Source organism: Pyxicephalus adspersus, chromosome 2 (genome assembly GCF_032062135.1).
Source record: "Pyxicephalus adspersus chromosome 2, UCB_Pads_2.0, whole genome shotgun sequence".
Lineage (NCBI taxonomy): Eukaryota > Metazoa > Chordata > Amphibia > Anura > Pyxicephalidae > Pyxicephalus > Pyxicephalus adspersus.
The window spans coordinates 7,060,799-7,086,467 of NC_092859.1; the positions used below are offsets into that span (position 1 = coordinate 7,060,799).

Here is a 25,669-nt window from a genome sequence, read left to right on the forward strand (position 1 = left end):
GGGCTGGTGATACTGCCTACACTTTATCTAATTCTTCTCTACTGCAGTGATGTTCACAAGCCACATATTGTATTATGTAAGACAACAAAAGGTCATTTTATGGGAAAAAAATTGTATAAAATGGAAAAAGATATTCATTGGTAAAAAACATAGAAATTGTTTTATTAAATATTTATGCTGCAGTTATTAAATATCCTTTCTATTGAATTCTGTATTGTGTTTAGGTTTGCTTTGCATTTGGCCTTTGTTGCTGTTGGTTGCTTTGAGATATCTAATATTTTTTTTCAGCAACTCTATATAGTTCAAACAGGTAATCATTATTTTTTGTAGTTGATCCTGATATAAACTGATCCTTGGTTATCCGAGATAAATTGATATCCTCCTTATCCGATCCTCTGGATCAGGTATCAGCAAACTTTCATTGGCTTTTAGACCATTTCAGGAGGTCAAGAAGGCACACTAGTCCAGACTCTCTCTCGAGTCCCGCGCTGATGGCTCCGCTCTCCACCAGGAACGCCCCTGAAGGGAAATCCCTCTCCTCTGCAATGCATACGGAGGAGAGGGAATTTCCCTTTACCCTGGCAGCCGAAGTGTTAACACCAGTCGCAGTAAATAGGTAAGGGAGGCATACCAAGGAGACTCAAGAGCCGTGGGTTGCCGACCCCTGCCAGCCGGGATTAGGCTGATCGACCAGGGGGGCGTTAGGCCGGAACGGACTACTGGCTAGTCCATATCTGTCCTAAAGGCTGGAGTCTGCCAACCTCTGCTCTAGATCATGAAAGTTTTTCTGATGCTGGTGCTTGGTCTGGCACCAGCAGTAGGGGCTTGCTGATGAGATAAGTTCTTTGGCACCTATACTGAATGTACTCCCTCTGAGCCCTACTTCAGGCCTTCATCTTCTTCCTCATCCACAGCATGACCCCTATAGATGTCTATTGATTGAGGACCTGTCACTTCATTGAGTCACACCTGACAGTTCTTTCTCCAGTATGTCTTCCTGCTCTTCCTTCCTGTTCTCTCAATGTAGTCCACTTCCGTTTACCTCCTGCTGTGGTGGATGTTTCCCAAGTCCCACTCCCTATTAACACCTCTACGGTTTTGAGGCAAAGGATAAGAGTCTTCCTCATGTGGCTTCTAACATGAGTCGGGTGGCATTATCGATACTGCTTGTTTTTACAGTTGACAAATATGGTTCCTGTTTCTTTAGGCTTCAACAAGTGGCATGCATGCCTAATGATCTGCCACTGCCCTGGGTTAAAATCTTGGTGCTGTGGTGAGAGATAAGCAGTTACTGCTTTCATTTGCCCATATAAGTGGTCCAGAATATGTAATGTTGAATCCCAGTGGGTGGACCTGTCACAGATCAGTTTGGGGAATGACCTAAACTCTGATCAGACCCTTGCCTCTGGAATCTGGTTTGAACATGCTGTTGTCTCAAGGATGTTCTGTACCACGTGCATTTGCGGCTTTTTTGCTCATGGAGCAATCTGTGGCTGCTTTTGTTGGACCTGCCAACCCATCATATTGCTCTGCTGCACACCTCCTTACTAAAGATTGGAAAGCCAATGGTTTCTTGGTCCTATCTTGGAGTTCTCAGCCCACTTCCACATCCAGCTCATATTCTGTATACTGTACTGAGCTTTTTCCAATGGGCAGGAGTGGCTTTAGTAATGGGCCCTATACTGGGTTGGAGCTGGCATAGAGCTAGCCGACGCTGTCTGGAAAGCTATCAGTAGAAAGTGGTACTTTTGTGAAGATAGAAAAGAAGAAGATTCAAAAGAGGAGCCAAACATGGAGCTCATTTTACTGGGTGATAACAGATCCCACTGTATGGATGTGTCGGTGCCACGCAAGACATTCAGCCAATAGGCAATGAAGGACAAGAACTGGCCCTGTTCATAGCCACTGTTCTAGGTATCCACCGTCACCTGGCACCACAGTGCAAAATTTCAGGGAATTAGATGTATTATTGGCTACCTGTTCATAGAGTGCATGGACAGCTTGATATTTTCCAGTGTTCCTGAGCACGCTCCATAAATTATTTAAAGGAGCTGGCTTCCACCAACTTATAAGACATTGGACCACCAGTAGCTTGTTAATCCAAAACCTCAAGGCATGCCAGGGAAAAACTGGGAGCACACTTCTGTTTCCTGGGCAAGCATTCTTCATTGAAGGATGGATGACTACAAGATAAAGAAGGAGACGGAGGAAGACTATATGGGGGAAAGCAAGGATGGCTCTTCCTGTACACCTATAGTGTAAAATTCCCGCCTTTATGATGACTGACCCCCGTGGGCAACAATAGTAGCAGAAACAACATTAGGAGTAGTAAATTCTAAACTCTTCACAGAAGGAGATAGAGGATGTGGACAAGCCAGGATTTTCTTGGCACAGTGTTAAGTAAATGAAGCTTCTTCATGTGTTGAATGAGGGGAGATTTAAATCTATAAAATGTGTTTACAAATGTTGCACACAGCAAAAGATATATCATCAGAAACAGGCATAAAGATTCTAATACAGTGGAAACCTAATGAACTAAACCCCCATGGCTTTGAGCTCTCAGAACTGTCATATCGGCCTTCAGAGTTTGGATTTTGTCATATAGTGCCTTCCTTGTTCTCCCCACCACTATCACCCGACCTGACCAATAAAGCAAATTCTGACGTGTTTCTCAAGGATTTGCATTGGGAATTGCTACATCAGTCAAGACTTCTAGATTACCTAATGCTCAAATTGGTAATCACTGACATTGTAGTTTAAATTTTTTTGACATGTTGATGGATTGCAGAATATCTTTTTTGTATTTGTTACATAATACCAATCTATCTTTTACCTCTATACCCTGCCACAGAATCCTTTACTTTTTGGCCCTTGGGGAGCAGTCTGATAGATTCTCTATTACTTTGCAGTATCAAAGCTGACCTGCTTCCCCTCCACCTCAATATATTTCTCTTGACCAGTCATGTAACCCATCATAGTGGTGGACCAATGAGAATCTGTGGCTGGTCATAGCCTTGGAAACATACCTGAAGGGCACAGGAGCCCTGGCTTTTACTTTGTGTCATTGGCCACTTATATTTGGAGCCTTGTATTGTGACTCCACCAATGCCCTTGTTTTCATTGAAGGCAGACATTGAGGTGGACAGCTTTAAACATGGCCCATGGGGGACTCTGTGCTATTTTCTGGCTCAGTAAAAGCCAGCATAATAAATCATTAAAAACTGTCAATAACAGGGTTTAATGATTGTCTATATTATTGAATCTCTATAGACAATATCTATGTTGTTATACATAAAAGAAGCTATCGACGAGGATGGGATTCGAACCCACGCGTGCAGAGCACAATGGATTAGCAGTCCATCGCCTTAACCACTCGGCCACCTCGTCACCTTGTGTAACTCAAAGTTGCAATAACAAGATAAACAAATTTCAGTTTGTGTAATAGTACCTAAAGGAGCCTGCAGAATTCTGTAAAAAGGTGGTATGGACAGACAAGACCAAAGTTAACCTGTATCAGAGGTTATCTCGGCCCCTGAACTCAGAATGTTACATACTTGTGACTCCTGCACTCTTAGCAAACATAATTTTCCCAAATTGCCAAAGTACCTTGCAGTACAGTCTTCCTTATCACTGCCCCTTTGCCATCTTTACCAACAAGACAAAACTTCGTCGGGCCTATAATGCTGTGCTCACCATGAGTGATAGCAAGGGGAAATGTGGAGATTAAAAAGAACTGCCCAAGATCCAAAGCATTCCAGCTCATCTGTTAAACTTAGCAATGGGGGTGTTATGGCTTGGGTACGTATGGCTGCCACAGATACTGGCACACTTATCTATTGATGGTGTAACTGCTAATGGCAGCTGCAAAATTTATTCTGAGGTGTATAGAAAGTATCTTATCTGCTCAAATTTCGGTAAATGCCTCCAAACTCATTGGCCGGAGCTTCGTCCTTCAATAAGATAGTGATCCTATATGCAGTGCATAGGTCTGACCCCTGCACTATGTATGTTATATAACCCTGAACTCAGAATGTAACATACTTGTGACTCCTGCACTCTTAGCAGACATAGTTTTCCCAAATTGCTGAAAGTTAAAAAGGCAGAAGCCATGTCCTAGCTGTGCTAATCATGAAGATGAAAATATGCTTAAACCTTCATACCTTTTTAATGGTTACTTTACCTTTATACTGGCTTTTTACTATATTTCACACACAAAAATCCTTTATTGTCGTCTTTTCAATTTTCTCCCAGCTACTTTTGTGTCTTCAGACAAAACATAGAATGTGACAGTATTGTTTCCTTCAGCCACAGCTCTCTTGTGATCACCGGATAGCTGCTATGAAAACTCAGACTCTTGAAGAGAAAAATGATTTTTACACAATCTGCAAACAACAACAGTACAGATTAGCCAAAAAGAAAATAGAAAAAAAACAAAAAAATTCAGGCAATGGGGAAAGGAGGAAGTTAGGAAATTAAATTGAATGCGAGTAAAGGCAATTTTATACATAATTTTCACAGCTGCTATCTAGGAACAGAAGTCTGTGCAGATTTACTGTTAGATAAGATAGCTAAAGGATGGCTTGAGTCAATTTAACCCTTTCAGGCCATAAAAAAATGTCTACTAAAAACACTTCAATTTTCCCAGATCAATCTAATAGACATTGAGCCTGATTTAGTAAAGCTCTCCAAAACTGGAAAAGATGCACTATTATGCAAGACTATTATGGGTGAACCTGGATAATACAGCAAATCTGGAATAATTCCTATTATTGGGCAAGTCTTTTCAATCATGGACAAGATCCATTCCTGGTTATCTGGATCACCCAGGTTCTCCCATGATAATCTATCTTTCCCAGTTTTGAAGAGCTTTATTGAATCAGGCCTACCAGGATTTACTTCACTTATGATGTTGGTCACCTCTCTGCGTCAGAGAATTCCAAAGTGTATGTATTGTTACAGAAAAGGTGAAGATGGTCTATGGTAAAGGATTCATCTAGTAATCTGAAGACATTTTCATTTTGCCTTGTTCTTACAGAAAATGACAGTGTACCTCCTGATCCCTTCCCCTCAAGTTTTATAGCTGTATGTGTGCAGATTGAGATATTCTAAACCTCTACTGTCTCTGATTGCTGGTCTCAGATTGTTTTGAGGGAAATGTACTAATATTACTTTGCTGGTGCTCTTTGTTCTCCTTGCTGGTGAGGAAGCTGCATCTGTGGACCTGCAGTGCAAGAATCTCCCTGCATTTTCTTCATCACCTCTATGAATCTGTTCCTCCCCACCTTTTCTGCTCCTTTGTAAATATCCAACCACCAGTCATCCGATCACTAGTCATCATGTTTGAGGAAGTCCTGCTCCTCGACCTGACTGGTCACCTTTACACAAAGGAACAATGCAAAACAAGCTATGGTAAACCTGTATTAGGGAGAAGATTAGTTGCAGGGAATCCTCCCTGCCACATAAAACTAAACACGTCTTCTTCGTTGGGTGTAATATCTGCCACTTATATACTGAAGTCTGTCAATCAGGAGATTTATGTTAAATCACATGGTACCCTATGTAGATGTTTGGTTGTACAGTACCAGGGTTAAAGTGGAGATCCCGGGTTAAAGTTCATCTGATGTATCTGACATCTGTTCATGATTAAAGTTTATTCAACCTCTAATATATACTGTATAACATTTATTACCTGGTATTAAGGAAAACCCCTGGCATGTGTATTGTATCTGACAAATGTACTCTGATTTTGTAGTGGTGGTGATGTGCATGCATTCCGTGTTGATGGGTGGTGAAGAACAAGGACTGCTTCTAGAGTCAGCCCATGACCTGCGTATGACAGATGGCTCTGTGGTATTCATCCCCTACGACACCTTGCAGTACAGTCTTCCGTATGACCGCCCCTTTTCCATGTTTACCAACAAGTCAAAGCTTCGTCGGGCCTATGATGCAGTGCTCACCATCACTGTCACCTCTCAGCATGGAAACTTCTATGAAGCATTCCAGGATGCTAAATCTAATGAAGAGATTCCACGAGATCTTGACCCGATGGAGGTAATATCCCCCAGCTCCAAGGAAATGCTCATTCACTTCTTTACAGGCTCATATCTAGTTATATAACGTTAGAGGTAAAATTATTTAATCAGAAAAAAAACATCCCAGGTGCACAAAAAAGTTGTGCAAAGTCCTATAGTTTGTTTTCACTAAGAAATAAGCACTTTGTGTTTTTAAAGTGTGAACATGGCACTAGTTATTTAATATTCTGTTGATTAAAACAATTGGAAGTTGAAAAAAGGAGGAGACGCTAATATGTATCACTTTGACCTGTATGTGAAAAATACACTTGAGCTATTGAGGTCTTCACACTACAGGTCTAATGTTAATGTATAACTAAAGACCTATTTTCTTAGATTTGAAGTGGTGAAGAGTGCTAACCATTGGCAAGTTTTTATTGCTATTTAAGACTTTTTCACTCTTTAATTGCCCTGATTCCAAATGATACTGACTGTAAATTCAAAAGGTGCCACCATACCAGGAATAGAGAAAACATTTTCCCATGACAATTTTCATTGAAGGGATTTCCCTTACTGTATATATGGTCTTATATTCACATCAGAAATGACTTTGTCAATTGGAATGCAAAATAAACTTTGTTTCAGCTTGGAAGAAACTTAACTGCATGTCACGAGGTTAGCTATAGGTCAGTAGAGGGTCACCTGCAGGTCAGAAGGAGATCTGTTTCAGGTTAGACAGAGGTCAGTTGAGGGGTGAAAATGAGAGCAGCTGCTAGTAAAAGGAGGTCCACTGTAGGTCAGAAGTAGGTCAGTTACAGGATAGTAGGAGGACAGTTCAGATGTAGGTAAGTTGTGGGTTAGTAGGAGGTCAACTGCAAGCCAAAAGTAGAATAACCAGTTTCTGATTAAAGTAGGTCAGCTGTAGGTCAGATATATCTGAAAGAATAGAACTCTCAAAGTAATTCTAAATGCAAGCCTCATACATCAGCATTTCCCATCGACACAAACCAAAAGGCAGTGTGTGCAATGTGAAACAAGTAGATGTATTTTCTGTGTGAACTTGTGAACTGGGGTTATATCCCACATAATATATAGGCTAGGCCAATGTTTCTCAGAGTTTATAACACAGAGGGACTTTCAAGTCTTCAGGGAACCCCTTCTATAATTACTATATAAACAGCTCACAGTATATTAGTGTGGTGGTCAGTAGGAAGAATCATCTTAAATTGCTAGCCATTGGGAAGAATGTCATCCATACAAAAAGGCAAATAAACCATTAGTGTTACCTATACTAAGCTGAGAGTCACAAACTTCTCATGGTTCAAGGGACCCCTAGTAATCTCTGAAGAAACCCCAGGTTTCTGTGGAACCCTGGATTGAGAGATACTAAGCTAGGCTTTTATTACCAGAATAGCCACCAATATTATCAAGATGTGACTTTGGCATATCCTTGTAGACCTTCTAGGACAGGGGTGTCAAACTCAAATACATAGTGGGCCAAAAGTAAAAACTTAGACAAAGTCACGGGCCAAACTTATAACTAAAATAGCACTGCTACTACAATTCCCTGCGTCAAGAAAACAGTCAAATGCGGGGCTTAATGTTATTAGTGGCTGGAAGTCCTTCTTCACTGAAATAGCACCGCTACTACAATTCCCTGCATCTATGCAACTGTCCAATGCAGGGCCACGCATAGGCAGAGAGGCCGCTGGTCTATAGACCTCAGTGATGCCAGGAATTGTAGTAGCGGCGCTATTTCAATGCAGCAGCGGGCCAGCTGCAATTCATATTTAGGATTCCTTTGGGGGCCAAAAGAAAGGATGCTGCGGGCCAGAGTTTCACACCCCTGTTTTAGGAGTTCATGGGATTTCTATATGCAAATATATATACATATATAGATACATGGAAGACCTAAGATGCTTTGGGTGATGACCTTTTATATAATGTGTGTATTGCTAGGTATCTCCACTCTTTGCAACAATCTACAACGCCATCTACCTCATGGCCAGAGTTATTGAGAAAGCCTACAGATCAGGACAGAAGGTGACCGCCTCCTCCATAGAACGACATTCCCAGAACCTACAGTTGGAGGGCTTTGGGTTCCCAATAACCCTGGATGAAGATGCAGACTCAAATACCCCCTATGTAATTCTGGATACAGATGGAGAAACTCGGATTCTGACCCCTGTGTATACCATTAACCCATCCACAGGAGACCTCCACTATCTGAGAAAAATCCACTATCCTTTTAACCACCACCCAGGCACCGACTCTGACTGTTGGTTCGATCGAAGCTCGATCTGCATTGGAGGTAGGTCCGTGCGTGGGAAACTGGCATACAACTTTTAAATGTCTATTATCAACCAACGAAGGGCTTTACATTTTTGGCTTGACCAATATCCAAAATTTCCATTGTTGTTTTTGGTATGGGAGAAACAGAGCAAAATATTTTAGCAGATTTGTTATTGACACCAACCCCCCAAAAATGTTTCAGTGACTCTATATCACCATTACCATTTTACCAAGTATAGTTACATAGATTGAAAAAAGTCCATTGAGTTCAACCAATGGAAAAAAAAAAGGTTTGGTAAAATTGTCCATTTCAAATAAAATACTGGAACCTAGAGCTGTCTGAATATAAATGTAGAAATATATAACAATATAACCAAATGCCAGGTCACTCTGAAAGATCCAGCACTTATTAGTAGTCTTGGATCCCCTCTAGTTTCCCGCACATTCTTACCAGGCCATAGGCTTCCATTAGCAATGTCACCTATTATTTGGACATGAACAAATTTGCTTTGAATCTAATTTCACTCTTAAACTTCAATATAATTCTTACCATAACCAATAACTTCATCATAACCCTTGACCTAATCCTAATTTCAGCCACATTTATTAGAAAATTATGGCCCAATGGATTCAGCCCACATAATGCCTGCAGTTTCTATCGAAGTGTTTCTCGATCTTTCAACATAGGGGAACCCTTGAAATAACTTTCAGGTAATCGGGAACTCTATATAATTACTATATTCACATCTCACGGTACATTGGCTTTGTGGTCATTGGGAAGAATGCCTCTTACATTGCTGATTATTGGGGAAGCTGCCACCTCAGTCAAAAAATAGGTGATGTTGGTGGTAACTGACCTAAGAGCGATAAACTGCTCATTGCTCAAATACCCCTAGCTACCTCTAGAAGAACCTCGTTGAGAAACATTGTTCTATCAGAAGTGTATAGAACTTGTGATGGGGAAATCCTTTTTAAAAACGATGTGCGAAATTTGTAAAATTTAGATGAATAAATGTCCAGCAAGTAAATATTGCAATTATGGTGCATTTTTTTCTGAATAGATCCTGGTAGAGATTTAGTTTAAATTTTTTTAATGGGTTTGAGTTATTGGTGTAGTTTTGGCACAAAAAAAAAAGATCTTTATCAATAAGTAAAATTATTTGCACCCCAATTTTTCCCGGCAGGTGTGGACCCAGCCTTTGTGCTCCTGCTCTTCATCCTTGTTGCAAGCGTTATTTTCTGTGGAGCATCTCTCGCCTTCTACATAAGGTATGGTGCTGCACCGGTCACAGTGGGTGGGTATGTGCACAGGGGAGTTTTCCAGTCTGTGATCAATAAAGTAACAGTAGTTGAGAGTTTTAAAGAATACTGGTAAAAATACACAAGGTACTATGTGCCATCCTGCTGCTGAACATATTGATCTTTTGGATTCAGTTACAGCAGGTACATTCTCAAGGCAACATGGGCTGGAACCTAGTGCTTGATGGGTGTCCGAGGGGTCCCAGCTACAACTTTATTCTCCTGCAGAAATTAAATGCAAATGGTGTGGTTTCCTTGTGCATTTTGTCATCCTTAGGAATATTGTCAAAGCTTTGGTTGACCAAAGCTGCTACGTTGCTCCAGGCCCAATTTGCTCTAAAACCCTTTGCTTTAATTACTTAATGAGCTATTACCTGGAACAGGTATGCTGCAAGCATTGTAGTCAATGTGGGATAGGGTCCTAGGGACAAAAGACCAAAGTGTGCTACCACCTCCACCACCCAACCCAACGTAAATTGAAAATCCTGCCCTTTCCTGTACCTCCTCCTGCTGAAGCACCCAAGACAGCCACTTCATCTATCTAATCCAGAGTGGCCCAAAAGACTAAAAAGCACAATATAAAAAAACTGTATAGCACATTAATGGACCAATAGGCAAATTGTAGTAGATGGTGAAGTGGACCAGAGCTGGGACTACAGAGCAACAATGGTACTTTTTAATGTGTAAGGTTTGGAATCCTTAAGATCCACTTTGGTTTAGAAAGATAAAATGATGGAAGCAAACAACCCAAAATAGAAAAAGGGATATAATGTCAAAAATTGGGGACAAAACATTTCATGTAGATGTTGGAGACACAACACAGTTTTACAATATTGTGCATGCCAAGCAAATTTTACACATGTAAAATTACCAAAATTGTTCTATGTCCTTTTCTTATTTGGCATCTTTCTATTTCATATTAATTTTGTTTTCAGGAGAAGAATTCAGCAAGCAAAACTTTCGAGAGGTCCCAATAAAATTATCCTAAATATGGATGACTTGGTCTTTATTCACACGCAGAGCAAAAAGGTTAGACCTCCATGGCTGGTGGGAGATTTATGGAACGGAGAATAGAGTCAAAATCCAAAAAGTTATTTAGAAGATGTTTTGTTTACACAATTGTACACATCAGTCAATGGGGTCATATCAGGTTGGCCTTTGTTACAGCCAAGAATACAATTATAGAAGGTACAAGTTGAAGGCTGCATGGAGTTTTAAAGTTATTTCGGGTGCTGGGACTTGTGAGATGATCCTTACCTTACATCCATAGGATCCACAGTATCCAAGTAAGATTCAAAGCCTCTGTCAAGTGAGAGCCAATAGACCAAATTCCCCGATGTTCTATGTTTTGATTGCTTTTGTCTGACACTAGATTTTTGTTGCCCAAATCAAAAGGTCATCAACATCTTGGTTGAAATTCTTTTACAGGTGTCTTCCAATATACATTACATGATAAGGTTGTTTCGGATACATTTCAATGGATCACCAATTGGCCAATGACATTATTAATTTGATTTGATGTCTCCACAGTAGAACACATAATCCTTCCATCCTTTTATAACAGAGTAGGCTGCTTGGCAGAGATCTTTGGCTATACAGCCATTGTTTTAACTCAACCATAATGATCATAAATGATTGTTTTTGGCAAAAGTCATTGAAAGTCTGTCCTAGGCATGAGAAGCCATAAGAATACCCCTTGTGGAACTGACCCTTAGGATAACTTCGTCCCCAGGATGGATCATATACTTGATCTTGCATTTACGGTTCCTACCTAGAAATGGGGAGATAGGACAAAAAGTGTTGGAATATCCAAACTCTATGAGGGCTCCTTCATCTTCAAGGCTGGAAGTCATCAGCTGAGGCCCTACAGACACACAAGTTTTTAGTTGAGAGGCCTTTTTTTAGGCACATAGCCTTCTCAAAGGGGACCTGTTCCCCAAAAAGCCAGTCTTTGAGGAGGAAGGGCTAAGAGAGGACCCATCTTCTCCCTAATGAGGAAACTCTGTTCCAGGCTATGGAGGGATTTGATTTCTAGGGGTCTGCTGTAAAATCCAATTATATATGCTTGTTCCTGGTAAGGTCGGCTTCCTTTCAGTTCACATTAGGAAACTACAGTATTGCTGTGTGAGATATTCCTAGAATACTACTGTAGTACTGTTAGGCTGTTGCCAACTTGAACTGCTAAAAAATTCACTTGACCCCGACGTGATTTGAACACGCAACCTTCTGATCTGGAGTCAGACGCGCTACCGTTGCGCCACGAGGTCTGCCATACTAAATGTGTGTGTCTAGGTTTTGTGTAATTGTGTTTTATCATTGCTTAATAATTTAGGTAATGTTTATGTAGACTGTATAAAATATATAAAACACACACTACAATACAAAAACTATTTTAACTATATATTTCCCTACAATCCAGAGGCCACCTAAACAGTTGTGGCCGGTTAGCTCAGTTGGTTAGAGCGTGGTGCTAATAACGCCAAGGTCGCGGGTTCGATCCCCGTACGGGCCATCTCCTTTTGTTTCTGCTATTGTGTTTTACCATGAGTATCATGTCATGAAAAAAATAAATTTATTTGAAAAACAGCAAAATTTCCATTTCTCCTTCAGGACACAAAATAATTATATTTACTGCTACCAAATTATATCACTAGTTAATTAATTAAACACCTTGAACCTTTTATTTCTGTTTTTTAATTTCTTATTATTACTCGGTATATGTTAAGATGTTAGTTAAGTTGCTTCTATCTTTTTCTAGTTTCTCTAATTTTTTACTGTAGGTATAATTGTAAATATTTTATTCATTTAGGTGACTGCCTCTGAAATCTTCCCATACTCCAATGTCCTTATGGATTGATGGACTTTTTTTTAGAAAGTTACTACAAACAGCTATCACATTTCCCCAAGAAAAGTATCCCAAGCATTCCCCTAGTCTGCATAGTCTGCAAATGCACTGCAGTATATATTTAGATAGCTAGACATAAAATCTCAAGCTGCTTAGCTTGCTTAAATCATGGTGTTAATAATACCTTGGTATTCAATGTCTGCCCAGACCATCTGGGTATCCAAATAAGTGGCAAACTAAAACTTAAGATGTACAGGCCTCATGTAAAATTTTTGGTCCAGCTTTAGGAACAGGAGCCAAGGTAAGGTTTATAATGTGGGAAAACTAAACATCATATATACTTGAGTATAAACTGAGATTTGTTTGATCTGAAAATACCAATAGAAAAAAATCTTGGTTTATACTTGAGTATATGGATATTTACTTTCTCATTTTTTGTTTATTTCATCAGCTTGATGGCACTATGCCCTCATGTAAAAAGCATACAAAAAAAACTGTTATACCCTTTACATGATGACACAGCGCTTTACTGGTGGCCAGCAATAATGCACAAAAGAACATTTAAGATTCATCATAACTCAAAAGTTCAAAATACTTTAACTTGTAAAAAAGAAAGTGCAGGAAATGTTTTTATCTTTTTATGCAATACAGAATTTGCTTTAATTATGGATAAATATAATTAAAAATGTATGGGATCAATTGGAAATGTATATAAATGTACTATTACTATACTATTTAAAAGGCAAAGGGCAATAATGGCAACCTTGTCCTTTCTCTGTATACTGGTTTCTTTAATGCTATAAAAACATTGGAAATCATCAAAAATATTAACATTAGGATGCGTGCATTCACATGTAATTGTTTTGGGTTTATTTTTAGAAAATGACTGATGGCAGCAGATCCAGCTTACTAGGGAAAAGTGTAAGTGAAATGAAAACTCCCCGTCACTCGATCTCTGGTAAAAGCATGGCAGCAGCCACACCCTATACTACAAGTGTGGCTGTATATGAGGTAAGCTATTATTATCCAGTGGCAACAAATTGGTTTCCAGCACTTAATGATCATTTATTAAGTTAATAAAAGAATAAAAAAAATGGCTCCTGTTTTAGCACATAGCATGTATATACTGTACATACACTGTCAGGCGGAAAAAAAAAGTTGCACATTCTAAAATTTTATTAGCCCATCTTTAGCTTTGATTACAGTTGAGTTTGCTGTGGTTCCATTCACAGTTGCAATAATTTTCCCCCAAGTCTTGTATTGATGATGGGAGAGCACTGTGTAAAGTCTTGTCCAGGTCATCCCAAAGATTCTCAAGGGGGTTCAGGTCTGGAATCTGAGCCCAATGAATCTTGGCCTTGGTAATGGAATAAGCCCAGGTCACCAGGGATGAAAAAAAATCCATTGGTTCTTCAGGATTTTCAGGTAGTCATCTGACCTAATTTTTTAGGCACACAACATTGCTGAACCCAGACCTGACCAACTGAAACAACCCTAGATCATAGCTTAGTTCATAACCCTCCCCTTCCAGGCAGCCCTGCCTCCAACAGGCACCCCAAATCATAACACTGGCCCCACAGGTATCCCAAATCATAACACTGGCCCCGCAGGCAACCCAGAGCATAACACTGCCTCCACAGGCAACCCAGAGCATAACACTGTTCCCACAGAAATGCTGGAACATACCATTGACCTCTCAAGCACCCAAAAGCATAACACTGGCACACTGTGCACTCCAGATCACAACACTGTCCCTTCAGAGTTTATTTTTGGCCAGTCAATAGTAGTAGTCTATATTTATGGTAATTGCATATATAAATTTTTTGAGCCAGATAAATACAGAATAATAGATAGAATCCTAAAATAAAAGGTAGGGTTCTTGGTTTCTTTCAATACTCGTCTATTGTTCTTTGCAGGATCCAACCATATCTTTTTTCCATGGTGAATCATTTCAGCACTGGCAGCTTCATATTTAGTACCACTGCTTTTCTTTCTATACCTATAGGATCTCCATCTGACGAGTCGAAGATCTCGACCTTTCATTCGGCCAAGGACTGCTGTCCTCGGCTACCCCTTTATCTGGTTGTTTGAATAAATCTAAACAATGATGGTTGAGCTCATATAATCATTGTTCAGATTCATTCAGCCTGATTTGGATTGGCTTATTGGGTTGCTCTCACAGCTTTTCTTTCTGAACAGTCTATGTACAGCCCAGTCGTAATGTCACTGCTATTGCTTTAGGTCTTACTTTGGACAGATCCGTGGACAGAACATATTATTTGAGGTTCTCTCTTTCTTTTTCTCAGGGGGACTGGATATGGCTTAAAAGATTTCCTGGTGAGAAGCATAGCGATATTCGGCCGTCCACAAAGAACGTGTTTTGTATGGTACGTCAAAGAAGAAAATGTATAACAGGCCATTGGTTAAAAATATCCAACCCATCCTATCCCCTTTACCTCCATGGAAGGTCTAAAGAGAGCTGTGGTGGTGTGGTCTCAGTCAACCCAAATTTTTTATCATTGTCTCCATCCTATCAGTACAACCTGATCACTGAAAACATTTAAACATGTCCTCAATACTTATCCACGCCTTTCTATCCTTCTATCTGTCCCATAGTCTTTACCTCCAAGGGGGATCCAATGAGAGTTGTGATGGTGTGGTCCACGTCAACCCCAATTTTTTGGAGTTTTCTTCATCCTAACAGGACAACCTCAACACTAAAAATGTTTAAGCATTTCCTCAACATTCTCCTGTCCAGTAAAACTGTCACGGTCCCTTCCGTGACAGAAGTTTGAGGATCTGTCAGACAAGCTGCATATGTGAATATCTGACAGCCTCTTTGGTTTTACTTGTTTCTGTGTTGTTGTTTGTAATGACCACTCCCCTTACATCAGCTGCAGGTGCTGGTCATTACTGCTCCTCCATTTAGTCTAGCCTCACACTTCATGCTGTGCGGTTGATATTCACTGCTGGGTTGTGAATAGCTGGAGTGTTGAGCTATCCTGTGTTCCTGTTGATATCTGCTAAGATAAGTTGCTTTACTTTTGGTGTTTTGGTGTATTGGTGTTTTGTGTTATTCAGTTGTTTACTAGGCCTCAGGGAGACACTGGGTCCTTCATAGGGGAAGGAACCAGCAGTCTCAAGCCAGACACTACTGCCAGGGCTATTCAGGGCTAGTAGGGCCCAGGTTCCTGAGTATGAGCTTTCCTACCATCAGGGGATGCTCATACGGTTAGGAGTTAGGGTGAGGTTAGGGTGTCTGCAAGGGGTGACCATTCCCTTTTCCCTAGTCATTTGAGGCCTAGTAGTATATACACCTTTCTGTTTCCCTCCCCTCCCTGTTATACGTGACAAAAACCTTATCTACGTCCTTCTATCCTTCTATTCCACCTCCAAATACCAGCTCATAGTCTTCCTCTTCCACTTTCATTTACCTAATTTACCTCTTAAACTAAAAGCTTGTCCAAGCCTTCCTCTAAACTTTTAGCAGATACAATTGTTTGATCCGTACATCGTATTTAATTATGAATTGTGTGTTTTGTTCCTCAGCTCCGTGAACTTCGCCACGAAAATGTAAACCTGTACTTGGGTTTGTTCAGTGACATGGGTGTCATTGGAGTGGTGTCAGAACATTGTTCTCGTGGAAGTCTTGAGGACCTCATTCAGAATCAGGACATGAAGCTTGACTGGATGTTTAAATCATCCCTTCTTCTTGATCTCATCAAGGTAGGAGAAGGATACTAAACAATAAAATCCTTACAGACGTCATGCCAACTGGTGTTTTCTGGGTCATATGAAAAACTCCTATTTGAGGCCCAAAATATAATAAGGAATGCAAACTAAATGAAGCCTTGTCATGACATAGAAATAAACTGCAATTCTAAAATGATATCATTAGCAGGGTATTTGATTTTTTTAGTACTGTAAATCTGTGTATATCCTCAAATCTTAAGAAAATATATTTGTGCCTGGAATATTTTAAATAACTAAATAAGGGAAGTTTAGAGATTGACCTAAGTGAGTTTGCATGCACTTCAAGGCCAATTTACAGATAATATTCATAAAATTATATTTGTATGGTCATTTTCAGGGCTTGAAGTTCCTCCATCATCGTGAAATTGTTCATGGGCATCTGAAGTCTAGGAATTGTGTTGTTGATGGGAGGTTTGTGTTGAAATTAACAGACTACGGAATTAATGAATTGTACGTAGCTCAAAGAATTACTGCAGCAGATCCCCAACATGAAGGTACAGAAACAAACATTTTTTTAGATGTAGATGTGACTTCCACTATCATGATATTGATCAAGGTCTAAAAAATGGATTAGAAGGGCAGATTCTCATACACATGGATGCAGTGTTTTGGAGCTTTCAATCTATCAATTACTAATTGTGATTTTGATCAGCTAGACTAATGCAAAAATGACAACCACAAATTACAACCAAATCTCTTTATTTGGGATTATTCCCTGGTAGGAACATGTAAATTAATATGTTTTTATAGAGGCCCATTTTGTTTGTTATATTCTTTGTGATATTGATAGTAAAGAGTCCACCAACTGAGAGCCTACAAAGAAAGGAAAGATTGTTAAGAGGGATTGTTGCATGATATTCTATGTGCAAAGTGAATTGTGAAGTTTCTTGGGCTATTTTGCCTGGAAACAATTTACAAACTTTTTAAATGTTGTCAGTGGATCCCAATGACAGTCTAGTGGGGGGGGGGGGGGACTTGATATTCAATGTTGCTTATTTGTAGGGCTAATAGGCAAATTATTGCCCAAAAAATATAGCCATCTTGGACATATACCAATGTTAAAATTATGTTAAAAATATATACATAAAGCTCTTTCAGATTACGGGTCCTTTTGATACACCAGGCTGACCAGGAGCAAAGACTATGTACTGCATTATAGGTCGTTCCTCCTAGTTCTCCTGGTGGAAAACTCGCAATCTTTTTGGCCAATACAGAGTTTTATCTTAAACTCATAATAGTGTCAAACCTGAACCTCATTGCTACGTTTAGTGTTGATCAGTAGTTAAATCTATTCTCATTTTTGAGGTGGGATATGAAAGGTGCTGCGTCATATGTCGGTGATATGTAAATACTGTGTAATAATAATAAATAGCATGGAGGCCACAATCAAAGCTTTGCCCCCCACCACCATCTCTTTATTTAACACTAACATAAAGGTGGTAACCAGACATCTTCCAGACCTGAATTTTGAATTTAAATTTTGATTTCAGATTTGTTCTGGACAGCACCTGAACTCCTACGTGATCCACTGGTAAATCATAAGGGAACCTACAGAGGGGATGTCTACAGTTTTGCCATAATAATGCAGGAGGTTATCATACGAGGAGGTCCTTATTGTATGCTGGAACTTTCTGCTGAAGGTAAGACTTTAAAAATCAGTCAAATCCTGGCTGTCTTACTAGAAGTATTTGGTTGTATTATCATGCTATCATTTTTCCCATACTATATTTCATTCCTATATATGAACCTAATAGTCATAAAACCATAAAATATGATGAACACATTTCTTTAAAAAAAGCCTCCAGTAATTTTTAAGCTTTTTTATTTTGATTTTACCCATGCTTCTTAGAAATAATCCGTAAGGTTCGCCGTCCTCCCCCGCTTTGTCGCCCTTCGGTCTCCTTGGACCAGGCTCCTCCAGAGTGTATCCATTTAATGAAGCAGTGTTGGAGTGAACACCCTGAAAGAAGACCCAACGTTGACCAAATCTTTGACCAGGTAAACCTATTGATCATTTTGCTTCTTTGTTTTTTAATAGTACCTTTATTTAAATACTTAATACCTCTTGCATTAGAACTTTTAGGCACACAAACTTCAAAAGCTGTTTTATAAACCGTTCACGATCCAAACGTAGACAAGTTTGTTCATTTGTACTTGTCATCAAAACAGTAATACAGAAGAAGCTTTCCAATGGGGCACTTGCTTGCGTGACAGCTGTTTTTTTCTTATTTTAGAGACAAGTCTTAAATCTTAAAATATTCCTATATTTTTGTACCTACCAACATCTGGGGGGTAGATGGCAAAAAATAGAACCTAACAGGGGTTGAATAAAAAAATCCCTATGCTAAAGTAAAATAAAAAGTAGAGCAAAAAAGTATTTCATTCCCATTACCTTTTACATTTCTTTAATTGTTCTCTCTCAATCTAGTTTAAGACAATAAATCGTGGACGCAAAACAAACATCATTGATTCAATGCTCCGAATGCTAGAACAGTATTCTAGTAACTTAGAGGATCTTATCAGAGAGAGAACCGAAGAGTTGGAAGTTGAAAAGCAAAAGACCGACAAACTCTTGACACAGATGCTTCCACCGTGAGTGGGATAGAAAGTGGACAAGATCCCTTGTGTTGTGATTGTGCAGAGACCTGCTGTATGTGTTGTAGAGCAAGTCGTCAACATTATTTTCCACATTTTATTGTTTCTGTTTTTGCCCCAGGTCTGTAGCTGAAGCTCTGAAGACAGGTACTCCTGTGGAGCCAGAATATTTTGACCAAGTCACAATTTACTTTAGTGACATCGTTGGTTTCACAACCATCTCCTCCCTCAGTGAACCCATTGAAGTTGTTGAACTTCTCAATAGTCTCTACACACTTTTTGATGCAATTATTGGATCCCATGATGTCTACAAGGTAAAAGCATACTCTTATTCCCAGTTTTTTCTTATGGAAATGACTAAAGAATTAAGTGGTGTGTTTCTTTCTGGAAAGGTGGAAACCATTGGTGATGCCTACATGGTTGCTTCTGGACTTCCAAAAAAAAACGGGAATCGCCATGCAGCTGAAATTGCCAACATGTCCCTGGATATCCTTAGCTCTGTGGGATCTTTTAAAATGAGGCACATGCCTGAAGTCCCTGTCCGGATACGCATTGGACTCCACTCTGGTAAGAGGAACCCCAATAACTCAACATATTTGATGCATTTATCCAAGGACCAAAACCTTGAATTTTGAGGTCTTGCCTGTTCAGTTTTTTTATGTTATTAGTTGTTACTGGTAGCCCAATAGAATGCAAACCAGGGGATTCAAAGTAAGTGGGACTTTAAAGTGACAACATAACAATTAAAAAAAAGCCAAAACATTTATTTAAACATTGTAAAGTAGTACATCTATAGTACAGGAAATACGGTCAAATATAATCTATAGGTATTTTTAAACACCTTGCAATTATTGTGAAAGGATGATCCCAGTGGTAAAAAACTTTCACAAAAAATAAGTTGTTTTCATTCAACACATTTCAAAGAACTAGGTTGCTTCCTCAGGAATGAAAGACAAGGGTTCCATAATCTCCTGAATCTGCACAAAGTACCACCAACAAAGGAAAGAGGTAGAGGCTCATATGGCAAGGGAGATCTTTAGCATGATAGAATCACCACATCAGTATTCTGAAAGGATCACCCGAACAGCTACTTTCTGCCAAACGTGCCAAATGAAAATAACCTATTTTCTAGTGAAAGCTTTTTCCACTGGTTTCATCCTTCAATTACAAGATATTTAAAAACACCTATAGATTAGATTTTATTATCTGTACTATAGATGCACTATTTTACTATGTTTATAGTAAGTGTGTTTTGTTTTTTAAAATTGTTATGATGTTGCCCTTTAATGTCCCACTGTCTTTGAACCCCTTGTTTCTGCATCCTAATAAGGGATGGGGTACGTGTTTTTGTGTCTTTTACTTGGGGACTCACCCAATATACGTATGTTGTTGGTAGACCTGTTAAACCATTATGATCACACCAAATATCCAAACACATAATTGGCTGGCTAAGACAGGACTAGAGACAAGAAAAATTGGACTTTTGGGTTAGGGTAAATTTAATTGAGATGTTTCATGGTACACTTTGGCTTTAAATCTTTCTTCAACGATTGGGCCACCCCATTAGCTGTGAATATGACATTAGCTACTAGTCAAAAAAAACCTAACCCTATTGCTAACCCTAACCAAAGACTAAGAATTGGTTTCGTTAAACAACAAAGGCATGAAGTTATCATATCACCTAAACATGGTGACCAGATGGATTTATAAAACAAAGCCATGCAAATTTTTTTTTCAAGAAAATTTCATCTCAGCAGTCTGGGTGTCAAAGAGTAAGGCTAATTTAGTTTACACTTTGAATTGCCTCCCTAAATGCTGGAGAACAGAGAGTAAATTCTCAATTTTTTTTTTACATCACCAGGTCCATGTGTAGCTGGAGTGGTTGGACTCACAATGCCGCGATATTGTCTCTTTGGTGACACTGTCAATACTGCCTCACGTATGGAATCCACGGGACTTCGTAAGTTATTCAAAATTCTCTACCATGGGAAAATTAAGCAATCTTCATGCTATAGCAAAACTCTAAAACTAATGCATATCTGTAGAAAAAAGTTTATCCACTTACTACTACTACTGCTTAGATCTGAAGTGAAGCCACCACCTTCAGGTAGTGTTTATCTTCAGGGTACATTGAAGCCCTCTATGGTTGCTCCCTCTGACCCTTATATCCATATTCTGTTCTATAATGGATGGAAGTCACAAACAATTACATTCAAAATATTTTGACTGCCTACATTGAATTCTATCCTGTCTTCTCCAGCATATCGAGTCCATGTGAATGTAAGCACAGTGAACATCCTTCAGTCCTTGCAGGAGGGCTATCTGTTTGAAGTCAGGGGTAAAACTGAACTCAAGGTAAACAGAACTTCCACAATTTTTGTTATAATTATAAATGTTAAGAGGAGTCAATGCTTCATCCAGACTTCATGTATGGTAAACATTTTGTAGTAGCTATAGAACTTTCCTTCCTTCTTATTTTTGCAGCTATTAAAAATAGAAAGAATGAAAAATTTATGTTGTTCAAATGCCAAGCAATTTGTATTTCAACCCTTGAGCAACTGACCTCATGCAGTGTTCGGAGCCAGTAACAGAATAATAAGCTTCAGTAGCTTCCCATGTTATTTAAAGCAGCTGCTGACGGTCATGGCACACCAGCAATCTGTAGTGATATAGGTAAGTGTTGTAGCCACCTAAAGCAGGAATTCCGTACCAAAGTTACAAATAAACAGAGAGGTACAAAATTGCCGGTGTGGCATAGTTTTAAAAGAAAAGCTCAACCTATTGTAAGGCATAAAAAAGTATGTAACCAAGCAAACCACAGGTGCACATTTTGCTGAACTATCCATGCCTCCTAACGCGAGAACATTCATGCTAGAGTCACTCTAGAGTCAGATCTTTTTCTGTGACTCAACTGATGTTTCATGGGTGGTGGACCATCCTTATCCAGGGCTTAAGTCTGGGTGTTGCAAGTGACTGGCTTTGGTAATACTACAGCATACAAAGGCATTTTGGACAACTCTGTAGTAAGAGTTTGGTGAAGGCCCTTTTCTGTTCCAGCACAACTAATCAATGCGGATTGCATTCCAGGCCTTCTTAATATAATGGCAATGATTTTCCTGTACCCTGGTTGATGGGTGTGAATGACCCAGCATGGCTTTCAATGGTTGGCTTTCTTGGTGATAAAGTCTAAGACATGGATTTAGACTTTATCACATAAAGCTGTGAAGCGCATATATCTTTTGTTCAAGTTTATACTTAGATGACTATTTTATAAAATCTTTTGAAGAGTTTCTTTGGTTTAATTCATAGGGTAAAGGTGTAGAGGACACATATTGGTTGGTAGGAAAAGAAGGATTCAATAAACCTTTACCAACACCGCCAGATATTTTACCCGGGTGAGTACACTGCTAGTTGTGTATTCTGTCATTGCTCTAATAGTGAAACATTTAGTATCTGTACAACTCTGCATAACATTCCAGATGCCATCACTAGACCAGAGCCTTTCATCTACTCAACACCTAAAATGGTATTGATTGGTGATTGTAGATGTTCCTCCATGTACACTTGCATTCCTATGTAAATCCATAAGACATATTGGGTCACATGAGGCCATCACAAGAGTGGAGCTTCTCATCTACTCCATGCCTAAATGGGTATCTATTTACTCTACACCTAAATAGGTGTTGACTGGTGATGGAAGATGTTCCGCCATATACACTTTCATTCGTATATAAATCTATAAGGCACATTAGTTCACATGAGGCCATCACAAGATCAGAGCTTTCTATCTACACACCATTTAAGTGGGTATTGACTGGTTATGGAAGTTCCTCCACTTGCATTCCTACATAAATCCACATGGCATTTTTTTCCTACATATATCTGGCCAATCCTTTTTTTATTTTAATAATACAATATTTACACATTATTACACAGGGCCAGCAACCATGGAATCAGTCTAGAAGAGATTCCTGAGAAGAGGAGACAGAAACTAGAGAAGGAGAAGAGTATAGTCCAAAATCAGAAAATGGTATGAACCATGTCCACCATGATCCGTACAGAAGCTGGAAGTTCTTTTGGGTTCTTTGTGGATTTCATTACATATCTCCTATGAAAGCCTCAAGATACAATTTTCAGTTTTTTGAAGAAGTTGCTCCAAGCAATGCATAAATCCAAAGATGACTCTTACCTTCAAGATACAGATAGAACACTATGGTAGAAAATACTGTATCTTTTGTATTTAAACTTACTTTCACCTTTCAGATGAATATCTTTTCACAACTGTAGATTTCCCAGTCCTTCAAGCAATTGTTCCACCAAGCAAAGCCGTATGACCTGGAGCAAACTTCTAGCATGTAGGCTGATTTTTGATTTTGAGAATTTTTAGTCTAAATACAGTAATTCCATCTTCTGAGTTTACAAAGAAGATGGCAAGGTTTATCTAAATTTGGAATTAATTAAATTTGTTCCTACTGGTGACAAACATTTGTGACCATGTAAAAGAAGAATGTTGTTTTAGGAAGTGAATTGATCACTGCAAAAAGACTTTACTGAGTGTCTAAAAGGTCCATCATTACGTGTTGGAGTTTAGTCTTCTACAAACTCGGTCTTTATCAATCACTGATAAAACTAGATCATTTGGATTAGATTTTTCACCTGTGTTGATTTGATTCTCTAAATTTTATAACCTCATAGATTGTTAAACTTATCAAGTTTATGAAGTAGATGGTAATTCTTTCTTATTTTAAGATGGATGACCCTGAATGTTCCTACTAATGCAGTCAGTTGGTGGAGATTTTGTAGAAGAAAGTTGTTGCGTAAAATTACTTTTTCATTTCAAATACCATGTTGAACTTACTTCTTTCACCAGTCAACTATTCACTTTTAGTTTTCCCTACCCTGGACCTTCTGAGGGTTTTGAAGATCCAAGATCATTGTTTATGGTTGAACTGGATGGACGTGTGTCTTTTTCAACGTATGAAGCTATGTAACTATCAATTGTTCTCATGTTTAGATATCATGTGGACTCTTGATAGGAATAAAAAAAAATTCTCCAGTAATAATGTATGAATACAATATAATTAAATGTATTTTTAAATGCAACCAATGTATGTATTTGTATCTGTTTCAGTATAGGCCTCTTGTATTTTTTATACAGTAGCACATAAAATGGGGGGAGGCACAGACCTGGAGGTCAATCCGGTGTTCTACATACAGTGATCATACTAAAAAGAAAAATGATCAGGAGGATGAGTTTGTGAGCATGAGTGTTGCAGATGCTGAAGATGTTTTACCCAGCTCTTGATAAAATTACATGGGGTTTACATGGGGCAGGACCACCTTTGGCCATCACCAATCATTGAGAAAGCTTGTCTAGTTTTGAACTGATCTGGTCCCAATACCCGATAACCACTGGCAATAAAAATACTCACTGCCTTTTCATTGACAACAGGGTTTTTTAAAATTAAAATTAGTGTTAGCTGCCCATATATACTAAAGGAGCTAACTTTTGGTAGCTACAAAAGGATGAATAATTGGTTCTATCAGGGTTAAGTTGAATGTGGGATGTTTAATTTGGTCTGAACAACAACCATAGTGCTGGGGACATTTTTAGACAAAATAAGGCTTTAAATGAAATGAGTCCCAAATGTAAAGCATTCCAGTTCCATGTATCTCCTTCCATTCTAATAATTGGGGAGAAGGTGGGGTCTTTTGGAAAAACCCTAAAACCAGCCCTGGCAACTCTTTATAAACAGATGTAGATATGTTAATTTTGATAGCAGCTGATTTATAATACAGTTATGTAAAGAAAAAGAAGCCAATGGTCAACAAACCAGGTCAAAAAACAATCAAATAGTTTTTACAATCATCCCTCTACTGTCATATTTAACCATCTTCAGCCAATGCACATTATCTGACTCATAACCCTAAAATAATGTTTCAGTTGGTTCTTTGCTTCTTTAGATTGTTCTTCATTACCCTGGAGTGTAAAAAGATTGTAATTGAATTATTGTGTATGTATCAATGTAAATAAAACAAAATATGGCAAAATGTAAATATTTATACTTCTCTTCTAAGATATAAAAAGCTGAGCTTGCTTAGACAAGGACTGAATAGTAAAGCAATGGTGCCCAACAGGCTAAATAAAACCAATGTATGATAATGATGATAGTGTCACCACCAGCAGAAGGAACATTTCATTGGTTTCTTGAAAGGTTGTGAATGGCAATCACAAGTGATATGTAAGCAGAAATTGAAACCATGGCCATAGTCTGTAGATCTGCCATTAAGGTAACAATAATTGCTGTTGTTTTATTGTATTTGAACTCTGTCACCTCTGTTTACAGTAACTGGGTAATGAACACAGTTATCATCTGGGTACATTTAACAAGAGTTCAAAGTCAGTTTATGCTGCTACCATGTGCTTGTTGGTGAGTGGGGCTAGAAATATCTGTGTAATAGTAAATGGGCATGGAGAAGACCAAGGTTCTGTGTCTACAGGCTTTGGACTTTTGTTGATTGTACCAGTTTGATACACTTTTGAGATCATCCAATTCATTGGGGATCAGTGGAATGCCCCTTGCGCTGGGGTTCATTGGGATGAGTGTCCCCTTTACAATGGTGATCAGAATGCCAGAACAGCTAAAACTAACCTTAGTGTCTTGCAGATGGTATTGGCCACAAGCATGCACCATCAAACGGGAGGTAATCATCCACAGCTCGAAGAACCTCTGGTTCATAAACAAATGTATTGGACCTGCAGATGATCTCCTGACACTTTAATAGATGACCTGCCATTACCCCACCAAGTCATTCACAAGAGTTTCATTACAACTTAGGAAAGACAAATACAACTAAAGAGTTTAACATCAAA

General features: G+C 38.9%; 1 protein-coding gene and 3 non-coding genes across 5 annotated transcripts in view; 2 read left to right on the forward strand and 2 right to left on the reverse strand.

Moving 5' to 3' along the window:
• The window catches only part of GUCY2D (guanylate cyclase 2D, retinal), a 28,480-nt gene extending 3,868 nt beyond the window's left edge, over window positions 1–24,612 (forward strand). For both annotated transcript variants that reach the window (XM_072399362.1, XM_072399363.1), the window contains exons 3-19: window positions 5,753–6,051; window positions 7,971–8,322; window positions 9,488–9,572; window positions 10,538–10,631; window positions 13,327–13,458; window positions 14,754–14,834; window positions 15,997–16,173; window positions 16,538–16,694; window positions 17,691–17,840; window positions 18,050–18,198; window positions 18,629–18,792; window positions 18,917–19,109; window positions 19,188–19,362; window positions 20,657–20,755; window positions 21,056–21,150; window positions 22,105–22,190; window positions 22,732–24,612. In XM_072399362.1, the coding sequence (XP_072255463.1) occupies window positions 5,753–6,051; window positions 7,971–8,322; window positions 9,488–9,572; window positions 10,538–10,631; window positions 13,327–13,458; window positions 14,754–14,834; window positions 15,997–16,173; window positions 16,538–16,694; window positions 17,691–17,840; window positions 18,050–18,198; window positions 18,629–18,792; window positions 18,917–19,109; window positions 19,188–19,362; window positions 20,657–20,755; window positions 21,056–21,150; window positions 22,105–22,190; window positions 22,732–22,831 (2,588 nt within the window). In that variant the 3' untranslated portion in view covers window positions 22,832–24,612. The remainder of the gene's footprint in view (window positions 1–5,752; window positions 6,052–7,970; window positions 8,323–9,487; window positions 9,573–10,537; window positions 10,632–13,326; window positions 13,459–14,753; window positions 14,835–15,996; window positions 16,174–16,537; window positions 16,695–17,690; window positions 17,841–18,049; window positions 18,199–18,628; window positions 18,793–18,916; window positions 19,110–19,187; window positions 19,363–20,656; window positions 20,756–21,055; window positions 21,151–22,104; window positions 22,191–22,731) is intronic.
• On the reverse strand, window positions 3,306–3,387 carry TRNAS-GCU (transfer RNA serine (anticodon GCU)). The gene has a single exon. It is a non-coding gene; the product is annotated as a tRNA-Ser (tRNA).
• Window positions 11,798–11,869, reverse strand: TRNAW-CCA (transfer RNA tryptophan (anticodon CCA)). Its single transcript has one exon. It is a non-coding gene; the product is annotated as a tRNA-Trp (tRNA).
• On the forward strand, window positions 12,041–12,114 carry TRNAI-AAU (transfer RNA isoleucine (anticodon AAU)). Its single transcript has one exon. It is a non-coding gene; the product is annotated as a tRNA-Ile (tRNA).
• Window positions 24,613–25,669: the final 1,057 nt, after the last annotated feature.